The sequence below is a fragment of the Vigna umbellata genome, chromosome 3 (genome assembly GCF_029865625.1).
Source record: "Vigna umbellata cultivar VRB3 chromosome 3, Vumbellata_1.0, whole genome shotgun sequence".
In the NCBI taxonomy this organism is placed as follows: domain Eukaryota; kingdom Viridiplantae; phylum Streptophyta; class Magnoliopsida; order Fabales; family Fabaceae; genus Vigna; species Vigna umbellata.
The window spans coordinates 43,383,129-43,395,665 of record NC_142167.1 but is presented as its reverse complement, the minus strand read 5'-3'; the positions used below and the strand labels follow the sequence as shown (position 1 = coordinate 43,395,665).

The window sequence follows — 12,537 nt, the reverse complement described above, 5'->3', positions numbered from 1 at the left end:
TTCGTTATAGTTTGTGATTAGACAAAAGTGTGAACACACTAACTTTTTTTGACATTCATAATTTAAATGAAAAGCGTATACTACTAAGTTTTTTTTTAATGCAAAATACTTACAAGACTTAAACCCTTTAGTAATCTTTTTCATTCGAAAATGATAATTAGGTATTCAAATTTTTATTAATTTCAATTGAGTTATCATGTAATGTAATTTGATTCTTTCTATTAATTAGTATTAACATGTTAATTCATGTATTAGTGTCAGTTTATGATTTTTTTTCCAGTTATTTTATTTTAGAGTTAAATATGTTTTTAGCCCCTCAACTATCAAGCGATTTTATTTCCCGCCACTCTTTCAAACTTTGGTACACTTTGATCATTGTCCTTAAGAAAACTATAATTTTTCGTCCTCCAAAACTAACGCCGTTAGAATTAGGCTGAGTTGGCTAATTGATTGCCACATCATTTTTTCTTTTTCTGACACTAAGTCAATATTCTTCTCCTCTCCCTCTCCCTACATCTCCTTCCTTGCATGTGACGTTGAACACAGGGGTTTCTCTCCTAGGGAGGTCACGGGTTAGAAAAAGGAGATACCCTTTCTCCTTCATCTTTTTCGGTTTGGTCTGCTCGCAAGGGAAGCGTTGTCCTTCGTCTTGTTCTCTGGTCTTGGGTTGGGTTTTACAGGAAACTTTCTTCTTCTTTCTAGATTCTTTCTGGTTTTGATTATCGGGGAAAGCATAGTTAAAAAATTGAAACAATTTCGAGTTAAATTTGAAAAAGGGAACGAATACTCGCCTATCTCTACTTTCAAAATCCAAAACATTTTCCCCAAATGACGCTTCCTGGACTGATAAAGATCTTCACAGATCTCTTCTTCTATTGTTACCAAACTGTGGAAGGCAGGAAGAGGCCGTTCGGTCTGATACCATGTAAGTGTTTGAGAAAGAGAGAAGCGAAAGAGCTCTAGACAAAAGAATAATAGTGAATGAATTCAAGTAAAAGTATATTGAGTTACAGCGGAAGCAAAAAATATATACAAAGAGAAAATAAAAACAAAATTAACAAACTATTTAATAAGATACTAAAACACTGCAACCGATCGACTTTCATGCTTCTACCGTTCGGTAGCATTCAGTCGTTCGGTAGCTACATTGCCTTTAGGCGTTCGGTAGTCTTCAATCGTTCGATTTCCGTCTTCTCCCTCAATCGTTCGGTTCACGATGCTTTCTTCTCGACGACGAGTGCTCCAATGTCTTCACGACAAAGTGAAATTGTGTTTGGTTCGCGACTTTGGGTGTGGTTCGAATTGGATTTTTGTTCTTTCGTAACTTTTGGACTCGTGATGGGGCTAGGGTTGGAAATGGGAATTTTGGGGTTCTGATTCTGTGATTTAAGGTTGTAGTTGATTCATCTGATCTTCTCTGCAAATTGATGGTCATGAATTGGGGATTTTGGGTTTCTGATTCTTGCAGTTTGGGCTCTGTTTTTGGAACATTTCTTGTTTTCTTAATGATGCGATTTAGAAGGTTGGAGTTCGAATGAATTTTGGATTTTTGATCCGCATTTTGGGTCTCTTCTTGTGGTTCTAGGTTCCTCGTGGTGGTTGCACTAGTGGAGTCAATGGTGGTGTCACTGGTGGGGGCTGCCGGAGTGTTTCAACGGTTGGCCATGGAGTCCTAGATGTGGGTTGACTTGGCAGATTGGCGTGGCCTGTGGTTTAGTTTGACTTAGTGTAAAAAAAAATGACGTGGCAATCTGTTAGCCAACTCAGCCTATGTCTAACGACATTAGTTTTGGAGGACGAAAAATTATAGTTTCCTTAAGGACAAGGATCAAAGTGTACCAAAGTTTGAAAGAGAGACGAAAAATAAAATCGCTTGATAGTTGATGGACTAAAAACATATTTAACCCTTTATTTTATTATTGTTTTTAAGAAATTGTCATACGTTAAATGAGACTCCTGTCATATGATAAAAATAGTATGATCTAGGAGTGACAGTTCCACATATCACTGTTGGAACAAATGTAATGTGAGAAATCTTAATTTAATCTCTATTTATTATTTTGTCTCAGTTCTACTTTTTTCAAAAAAATATAATAATTTCATTCCTTTTTAAATTGTGACAAAATTTAACTTTCATATAATAAAACAATACAAATAAATTAAAAAAAAATAACAATGAACTAAGACATAACACATAAGTTAATGTCGTTAGTATACAGAACTTAGACATATATAAATTAAATGAATCCGAGACCGTGATACTTGACATATTGACACTTGACATCACATGTCACATTAGACTTACATTATATGTAACACCATAAACTTTTTTTTGGCAACAAATTTTTTACAAAAAAATAAAAAAATTTTAAAAAATCATATATTAACGAATGTTATTAATGTCGTTAGTAATTTTTTTTAGAAAATTTCAAAAATTAGGACAATTATTTTTTTTCAAAATTTAAAATACAATCGAAACTTTTTTTAAAATAAGATCATAAAACATTCCAATAAAGACCGAGTAACTAAGCTTAATTAAAATAAAAGTGATACTCATTTTTTTAGTATTTTAATAAGTTTTAAACATAATAAAATACACAACGTGTTTAAAAAAAAGGAAAATAGTTTATAAAAGAACAATGTAAAACAATTTTATATTATCATTTAATATGACATTGATATGTCATTTAATTTTACGAAAAATGTGTCAAAGTTTATATCAATAGCGATTTTTATTAACCAAAAATGTAGAAAAGAAACTTTTACATTATTGAAAGTGCATATATATTGAACACGTTTTTTTTTTTAAATTAAACTCATGGAAATAATCCACATGAAATTCCGAGTTTCCAAAACGAGGAGTCGTGACATGTTCTTCCGACCAACAAAAATCACTTCTTAGATCATCACTTTTCACAATAACTCCTTTGGTTTTGGCCACAATAGTTCAAAGAAATTTGTGAATTGTGTTATGGCCTCTTCTTCTTCTTCTTTGGTTGTTGTTGGGCCTCTTAACCTCACTCAACAGAATGGTTACAAAGTGTGGGAAGATCCTTCTTTCATCAAGTGGAGGAAAAGGGACTCTCATGTCACCTTGCACTGCCATGACTCTCTAGAAGGTCTCACACCCATCAACATTTTTTTCCCATTTCGTTTACTGGGATAGATTCTACGCTAAAATGGATTCGTTTCATGTTTTGGGTTTGCTAGATAGATGGAAACACATTGGTTCCATTCTGAAAGTTCGTATTTTTTAGTTGCCCTTTTCAAGAAAATTTCATTTTTTGAAAGATGCTATTCCGTTCATGTGAGTTTTCTATTCTAACTTCCATTGGGGGTTGATAAATGGTCGTAACATTTCAGCTGAATGAAATAATTTGATAAAATGAAGTGAGGAATATATATATTCTAAAAGTTCAATTTTTTAGGCCATTTGCAAGAAAATTGCCACCTTTTTTTTTTACTTATTCTATTATTGTGTTCATAGAGTTATCTATTATATATTTTTATTGCGATTGATAAATGGTTTCAAGATGTCAGCTGAATGAAATGGTTTAAGTAAATTAAGTATAGGTGTATAATATTGACTTCTTATATTAAGTGTTATGAATTTAATCAATAGTTCATTGCACATGAAAGAAGTTAAAATCAATGACTGTAGTTTTTCGGTACCAAAAAATTGTATAGGATTTTTATGAGTTTATGTTGTTATGGATTTCCTTCTATTTTAGTTTTGTTATATAAATTATGGGCAATCTGGAATTTTGTGATATGTGTAGGATCTCTCAGATATTGGTATCAACGGAACAAAGTGGATTTTTTGGTTTCCCAGTCTGCTGTTTGGAATGATGATGCTGTTCAGGGGTCTCTTGATTGTGCTGCATATTGGGTCAAAGACTTGCCTTTTGTTAAGTCCTTGTCTGGATATTGGAAATTTTTCATCGCTGACAGGCCCAGCAATGTTCCAACTAATTTTTATGAAAGTGAGTTCCACGATTCAGAGTGGAAAAATTTGCCTGGTAAGTGCTCATGTTTAAGTGCGTATATGTTATTCGTAAAACGCCTTTGCATTCACTGTGTCTGCTTAATTTCTTCACAATGTTCTCTAAATTTTGCTTTACTAAAGAGTTTGTTGTAGTGGTGAAATGCTATTATTTTGCTTTGATTATGAATTGATTTTTGTCATTTTCTGTTCTTACTCAGTGCTGATATTTTTATCCATGTTTAATTATCTTTTGTCAAAATTGGACAGTTCCTTCGAATTGGCAGTTACACGGATTTGATGTTCCTATATATACGAACGTGGTGTATCCATTTCCGCTAGATCCTCCTTTCGTTCCAAGTGAAAATCCTACTGGCTGTTACAGAACGTACTTCCAAATTCCTAAAGAATGGGAGGGTATGACTTGCTGAATTTCCTTATGCTGTTTTTTCTTTTCTTCTGTAGATTGACATACACTATTGAGGAATTTGGTGTTGCCATTCTCTTGTTTTCATTCAGTTCTCTATGTTAGTGCATTGTACTTCAAAGGTAATTAGGAAGCCATTGTATGACATTGTTTTTGTGGAATATATGAAGTGTTGTTGTTCTGTACCACATGTTGTGGAAAAGTTGTATCCTGTAGGTTTTAATCGCCACCAGTACTTGCTGTTTTTCAGTTTAAAATACTTACTTCGGAACATTGATTGGTTTTCTGTAGGTAGAAGAATTTTGTTGCATTTTGAAGCAGTTGATTCTGCCTTTTGTGCATGGATAAATGGGAATCCTGTTGGATATAGGTATCTCTCTCTCTCTCTCTGATATGCAGATCATACAAACTTGAACATGATTACAAACTTGCTGGTTAGTATTTTTCTATTGTATTTTCAACTCTAGCATATGTGATGCTAGGAGGGAGAGGGGGGTGGGGAGTAAAAGGGGATAGATGATAAGATTTTCAAAGCAATGCAAGCCAGGGAGAAGGCATGTTATGAAATAGATAATAAATTGGTAACTGTGGTCTACGGCAATGAAGAAAATACTCGTCTAATTATTAGATATTCATTTACTCTCTTGTCTTTTCTTTTGCGAATTCCTGGCTGATCATAGCTGGACTTCTGATATTTAGTAGTATGTTCTTGCTAAAATGAAAGGGCTTAGACCTGTTTTTTTTTTTTTTTTTTTAATGGATATGGAGTGAAGTGTTGCCTTATCACAATATTTATGAAGACAAAAGGTAATATATATGAAGCTTTGGCATTAATCAACTCTTGTTTTTATTTTGCAAGGACAGCCAAGACAGCAGACTTCCTGCAGAGTTTGAAATCACTGAATTTTGTCATCCATGTGGTTCAGATGTTAAGAATGTTTTAGCTGTTCAAGTTTATAGATGGAGTGATGGCTCTTACCTTGAGGACCAGGACCAATGGCGGTTATCTGGTATCCACCGTGATGTTCTTCTTATGGCAAAGCCAGAGGTTTGTTTTCACTAAACCTCCTATTTTTTGATATAATTTATGATAAGTGTCCTTATTAGAATTAAGTTGGTGCTTATAGGTAAAAATGCAAGTCATTAATGTTTATGGTTTACATATGACAATCAAATTGTGATGCTGTTAGGATACAAGAAAAAGAGAAATTAGTTAAGATAGTTTGAATGTTAATGAGTTATTTACTTGAGGTGTTAGTTAGATAAATAAGGGAAGAACGAGAGGAGAGAGAAGGATGTTAATTTTGTAGTTTGAGCATTAGCTCTTTGTTAAGGAGAAAATGTAGGAGGAGAGAGTGCTCTCCTATTTCTTGTTATTTTCAGTCTATTCAAGAAAAATCTTTCTTTTCTTTCTCTTTTAGTTCTTGTTTGCTTACAGGTGCTGTCATTATTTATTAGCATTTGGTCTTGTAGAATAATTAAGAGTTAGATTACATTATTAATGCACCTAATTTATCATTTAAATAACAGAAAATTCAAGTTTGAGAATTATATACATGTATCTTTATACCTATTCCTTTTTTATTGAATATATAGCATGTCCAAATCTTCAGCCATTTGACTATCTTTTCATGCTTGATGCTAATATCTTTCAAAATATTTTGTATGTAGGTATTTATTACTGACTACTTTTTCAAATCAAATATCGCTGAAGATTATTCTTACGCAGATATACTGGTAAGCATAAATACATTGTTAAATTATTGTTATTTTTCATTTAATAATTATTATACATCCGTGACTGGTCTTGTGGAAGATTTTACCTAAACCCAATTATATTGAAGTCTCTATTATTTTGTTGTTTTGACTTTGTAAAAGTGAAATGTAGTTTCTAATTTTATGAATGAAATTATGTTCTGTATTTCTTCACAGTAAATTTTACTATTGTTTCCTTTATTCCACCATGATTACCCCATAGTATCACTGATATTACAACAACACTGTTATATTTATTCATGTGTTATTGTTATTTGGGATATAATATCAATTTCATGCATATATAATCCAGGTTGAAGTAAAATTAGATAGATTAAAAGAGACATCCAAGGATAATATTCTCACAGACTACTCCATAGAAGCTACGTTGTTTGATTCTGGAAGCTGGTACACCTCTGATGGCAATCCTGATCTCCTTTCATCTAATGTGGCTGACATAAAGCTCCAACCATCAAGTACACCAGCACCAATATTAGGGTTTCATGGCTACTTGCTTACAGGGAAACTACAATCACCAAAGCTTTGGTCTGCAGAGAAAGTAAGAAATTTCAATCATATTTTTTCGATGTTTTGGTTAATTTTACTCATTGATTAGCGAACTAAGGGTTACATTACTATTGAAAAATAACGTTGAAGTAGTTATTAAGATTTTTGTCTATTGATTACTCAACAACTGTAATCCTGCAAATGTCTCCTGTTTCTTGTCTCATTTCCTTCTCTCATTAATTTTTTTTATCTGTGGCATATTTTAGTTTTCATAGCCAAGAAGTGATAGGCCGATAAAGTTTTTGAATCGAGTTTCTTAAACTCCTATGAAAGGTTTTATGATGATTTATCAAGACAAGACCTGTCTGTGTGATTGAAAGCTTATTGACATATTTGGATTTTCTCAAAGCTTCACAAGATCTTTTTTTTTTTTTGTTATTGATCTTTTACCTATATGGTTTTCATGTATAATTTTTTCTTTGCTTTTTCACAGCCATACCTCTATACTCTGGTTGTTGTCCTGAAAGACCGATCTGGCCGTGTTGTTGACAGTGAATCATGTCCAGTAGGATTTAGACAAGTGTCTAAAGCCCATAAACAACTGCTTGTTAATGGACATGCTGTTGTGATTAGAGGTGTGAACAGGCATGAACATCATCCTCAAGTGGGGAAGGCAAACATAGAATCCTGCATGATCAAGGTACTGCTAATCCTTTTTCGCCCTTCAATAAAGTTGTCAGTACACTTCATTTATTTGAAGGCTAAAAAGCAATAATTGTTGTGATTACAGGATTTGGTCTTGATGAAGCAAAATAATATTAATGCAGTGAGGAATAGCCATTATCCCCAACATCCACGTTGGTATGAGCTATGTGATCTGTTTGGCATGTATATGATAGACGAAGCAAATATTGAGACACATGGTTTTGACTATTCTAAACATCTCAAGCACCCTACTTTGGAACCAATTTGGGCATCTTCAATGCTGGATCGTGTGATTGGCATGGTTGAGAGAGATAAAAATCACGCATGCATTATTTCGTGGTCTTTAGGGAATGAATCTGGATTTGGAACAAATCATTATGCTTTAGCTGGTAGATACTGCACTTGGGTTCACTTACAGTTAGCATATTTGAAGTGGCTTTTTTTTTTATTCTGCTGTTACATTTTATTTTAAGATTACTGGCTAATTTTATTTATTTTTTCATTTTGTCAACACATCAGGCTGGATTCGAGGACGAGATTCATCACGGGTATTACATTATGAAGGAGGTGGATCCAGGACTCCATGCACTGATATTGTGTGTCCTATGTATATGCGTGTTTGGGACATGGTGAAAATAGCCAATGATCCAACTGAAACACGTCCTCTGATACTGTGCGAGTATGATTTCATAGTTTTACATCAACAACAGAACATGACTTCTATTGTTCCCTGTTGTTTTCAGTTATAGATAATTAGTTATATCTCTTACTGATATAAGTATAAGATAATATTGGTGCATTCCCTCTCTGTATCTTTGTTAGTGCTGGTATTGTTTGTTTTGCATATATTTAAAATCTTTTTTTTGCCGACCCAAAAAATGGCAGATATTCACATGCAATGGGAAACAGTAATGGAAATCTTCATATATATTGGGAAGCAATTGACAACACATTTGGACTCCAAGGAGGCTTTATTTGGGATTGGGTTGATCAGGTGAGTGGCTTTTGAAATACTGTAACTAAATTGAGGAAGGATAAACTTTACCCTACATTGTCTGAATTCTCTCAGTTTTGTACTTTGCTTGCACATAGGCGCTGGTGAAAGTTTATGAGGATGGTACAAAGCATTGGGCATATGGAGGTGAATTCGGGGATGTTCCCAATGATTTGAATTTTTGTTTGAATGGGCTCACATTTCCTGATCGAACTCCTCATCCTGTTTTACATGGTAAACTGACAGACTGCCTCATTATTGCACACACAACCTTGTAGGAGTGACTATTCGTGTTTCTGTTTACATCTTTAGTCATGCTTCATCAATATGCCTTTTTGTTTCAGAGGTTAAATACTTGTACCAACCAATCAAGGTGGCTTTAAATGAAGGGAAATTGGAGGTACTCAGTTTATCTGAATTTTATGTTTCTCTAGACAAATTTGACTTGATAATTTATTTTTGTTTTCTGTTTTGCAGATAAAAAATACTCATTTTTTTCAAACAACAGAAGGATTGGAGTTCAGCTGGTATATTTCTGCAAATGGATATAACCTTGGATCTGGTATTTTGGACCTTGCCCCTATAAAGCCCCAGAATAGTTATGCTGTTGATTGGAAATCAGGTCCGTGGTATTCTCTGTGGGCTTCATCATCATCAGAAGAACTATTCTTGACATTAACGGTTAAACTTTTGGACTCCACACATTGGGTTGAAGCTGGTCATATTGTTTCATCTGCTCAAGTTCAACTGCCTGCCAGGAAAAACATTCTTGTGCATGTAATTTTATGACGTGTTGATTTATTTTAGAATCAATTCATACCTCTTGTTAGGGCTGAGTAATGAGGTTTAGTAGCTTATACTATATGTTATTGCTGAAATTAATTTATTATACTTTATGAATGGTTGTTGTATTCAGGCTATTGCTATTAGTTCTGGCAAACTGGTTGCTGAAACACAAGGAGATACAATCATAGTCAAAAAGCAAGATGTTTGGGATTTGACATTGAATACTAAAACTGGTTTAGTTGAAAGCTGGAAGGTAAGTCTAAACTTTGAATTTATCATTTTTCCATTGAATGCTTGACTAAATTGGAACTTGTTTTGTCTCTTTAAGTTAGAAACAACAGCAGATGTAGAATACAGGACAAATGTCTTCTTAAAATAGTAAGACCTGGCTTTCACTGATCACCAGTGAATGTAGAACTTGTTATATAGTGAAGAGTACCTTCAATAATGGTTTCTGTGTTTCAAATAATAGTTTCTTTTAATCTTCAATCACGAAAAATGCAGAATTCACTGATCACATTGTTTTTCTTTTTAAACCCTCTAATAGGGAGCCAAAGTGATGTTTGCTGTGAGAAAATACCATTGATCCAAACCCAGATGAATTTTGGCTCAAGGTTTTGATATTATCTACACCATCAAGAAAGGAGATTCTTCCTTTTGGTGTATAAATTTTTTTCCAATTTTACCATTTAAGTAACTGTCTTTTTAAACTCAAATAACAACTCATAGGGTAAAAAAGTCATCTACACAATAAAAGAATTACCAATGACAAAAATTGTAAAATTACTTATTTTATAATTTCTTTTTTATAAAAAACATTTTATAATGTAATAATATTTTTTCAATAACTATTCTAATAATACTATTTTTGTCATGATAAGAAAAAAAAACATATCTTAGAAAATGCTTTAGACTTACTTAACCTTATAAAATTGACTTTAAGGGAAAGTTTGCTATCATTTATAAACTATTGGGCTTGGTACGTGGGTAACACATTAGGTGCCATTTAATGCATTTTATCATCGTAGACAGTGGTTTAGATTTAATTCAATCTTATAAAATCGATTTGTAAGGTAACGATTGTTTCTATTATATAGTGTAATTTGCCACTATCTCTTGTTGACGCGAGACTTAGATTTTCTCCAATAAGATATATGATAGAGATGTCTAACACTGAATATATGACAAAATCAGAGGCAGAAGTCCAGTACAATGGTAGCACTGGTAAGCACAGAACAGGCACTAGGAAGTGTAAATGAAAGGAAAAGATAGAAAATCAGAGTTGCAAAAACAGATTCTGACCTTGGCCTCTCAGCCTCCTTATCATTTATCAAAATCTGCCATGTCTTCCCACTACTATTCTTTCCTTTATTTCGTACTTCTTGAGTTTTGAAATGTTTGAAGAGTAAAGACATGTCATAGGTTTTGGAACATTTGTGTTATTTAAGTTTCCTCTTTACAAGAAGTTTCATGATACCTGTTCAAATTTTTGTATGACTTTACTTTACAGCTATTATTATGATGAATGCTAGGTTAAAGGAGTACATATTTTGAAAAAGGGCATCCTCCCATGTTTCTGGCGAGCTCCTATAGATAATGATAAAGGAGGAGAGGGAGCCAGTTATTTGTCCAGGTGGAAAGCTGCTGGAATGGACTGCCTCCACTTCATTGCTGAGAGCTGTTCTGTACAAAGTATTACAGAAAACTCAGTTAGAATATTGGTGGTTTTTCTTGGTGTTACAAAGGGTGCTGAGGGTTCTCTCTCTAACCTAGACAAGTCAAAGGTATTATATACTACAGAAGTGACATATACAATTTTTGCTTCTGGGGATGTTATTATAGAATGCGAAGTGAAGCCAAATCCTGATCTTCCTCCTTTACCACGTGTGGGAATTGTGTTAAATGTGGAAAAATCATTGGATCTAGTAACTTGGTATGGAAGAGGACCATTTGAGTGTTATCCGGATCGAAAAGCTGCAGCCCAAGTTGCAGTCTATGAACATAATGTTAGTGAGTTGCATGTTCCTTATATTGTTCCTGGGGAATCTTCTGGCAGGGCAGATGTTAGGTGGGCAACATTCAGAAACAAAAATGGTTTTGGAATATATGCTTCTAAGTATGGTATCTCTCCACCAATGCAAATGAGTGCAAGCTACTATAGCACCTCAGAACTTGAACGTGCCACACACAATGAAGAGCTCATTGAAGGAGATAGCATTGAGGTATATTTCTGTACATTTTCCTTCCACTGTTTTTGAAATGATATAATGCACTTCATCAAATGTATGGTGATGACTGATCAGGGTGCAAATTAGAATAATGCTATAGTTTATGGTGAAAATGTGGTATGATATTTTTAGATGTCAAGCAGAAAGCTTGGGCCCAATGTTCAGGTTGGCAAAGTTCAATATTTTCCAAAATCTGTGTTGGTGCTCACACTTGTGCTGCATTCGAGTGCACTGTTTGTGTGTGTTCTGTGACCTGAATTTTTTCATGTACAATTAGTTGTTTTGAATGTTACTTGCTATGGTGAATTTCTTCTGTGGTCAAGGCAAATTGAAGTATAAGGCCATCTCTGAGATTTTGGCACATCTTGTGAACAAGCCTCTTTTTCTTAATAACATATAAGCTTTCCTTTTTCAGAAGAAGAGAAAAGAAATACAACCAAAACCACTGATTTTGAAATGTATGGACTAAATAAACATTCACCATATCTTGAAGGACCTAAAACATGTTTTATTTTACCTTTGCTATTACTATTGAATTGCTCATCTTAGATGTTTTATGGTATTACAGGTTCATCTGGATCACAAGCATATGGGGTTAGGTGGAGATGATAGTTGGTCGCCATGTGTCCACAATCCTTATTTGATTCCTCCTGTGTCACACTCATTCTCTGTTAGATTGTGCCCTGTAACTCCAGACACTTCTGGGTATGACATCTACAAATCCCAGCTTCAAAACTCTTGATTTCTTGGATCGCATGACTTTATTCTATCCAAGAATAAACATGTAGAAGCAGCAGAAGGCTGGCATGTTTACAAAGAACTACTTCAAAGAAACTTCAAAGCTGTTAAACATTTTCATGCAATCATTTTAGTTGGAAGCTTGATTTAATAATGTGGAAGGTGAATATAATCTTGTATTAACGAATTTGATCCATCGGAACAAAGCGGCCAATTCCACAAGTTGTTTAATTAATGTGCTGTAACTGTGATATGAATAATGATTTGTTCTTGTTTGAAAATGATTAGTGACACTGAAATAAATGAAAATGATCTCCACACTCTGAATCTGATTCTTACGTATTTTTCTGAGATCACAAGGGGCCCCAGAGGAAAAAAAACACATCTAGAATTTTGTTTTTGGCTCCAACTTTCC

General features: G+C 33.8%; 1 protein-coding gene across 1 annotated transcript; it reads left to right on the top strand.

The window, feature by feature from the left end:
- Window positions 1–2,828: 2,828 nt before the first annotated feature.
- On the top strand, window positions 2,829–12,449 carry LOC148202568 (uncharacterized). Its single transcript, XM_088110419.1, has 17 exons — window positions 2,829–3,119; window positions 3,780–4,019; window positions 4,253–4,399; window positions 4,701–4,779; window positions 5,274–5,457; window positions 6,081–6,146; window positions 6,478–6,723; window positions 7,165–7,371; window positions 7,462–7,765; window positions 7,896–8,055; window positions 8,262–8,370; window positions 8,469–8,604; window positions 8,715–8,770; window positions 8,848–9,147; window positions 9,287–9,409; window positions 10,689–11,378; window positions 11,953–12,449. Exons 1-17 carry the CDS (start codon window positions 2,972–2,974, stop codon window positions 12,124–12,126), a joined length of 3,369 nt encoding a protein of 1,122 aa, XP_087966545.1. The 5' UTR covers window positions 2,829–2,971; the 3' UTR covers window positions 12,127–12,449.
- The last annotated feature ends 88 nt before the right edge of the window (window positions 12,450–12,537 follow it).

Coding starts and splice junctions, on each gene's coding strand:
- LOC148202568 (XM_088110419.1), top strand. CDS start 2,972: ATGGCCTCTTCTTCTTCTTCTTTGGTTGTTGTTGGGCCTCTTAACCTC. Junction 3,120..3,779: donor CTGCCATGACTCTCTAGAAG/GTCTCACACCCA, acceptor TGATATGTGTAG/GATCTCTCAGATATTGGTAT. Junction 7,372..7,461: donor TAGAATCCTGCATGATCAAG/GTACTGCTAATC, acceptor TTGTGATTACAG/GATTTGGTCTTGATGAAGCA.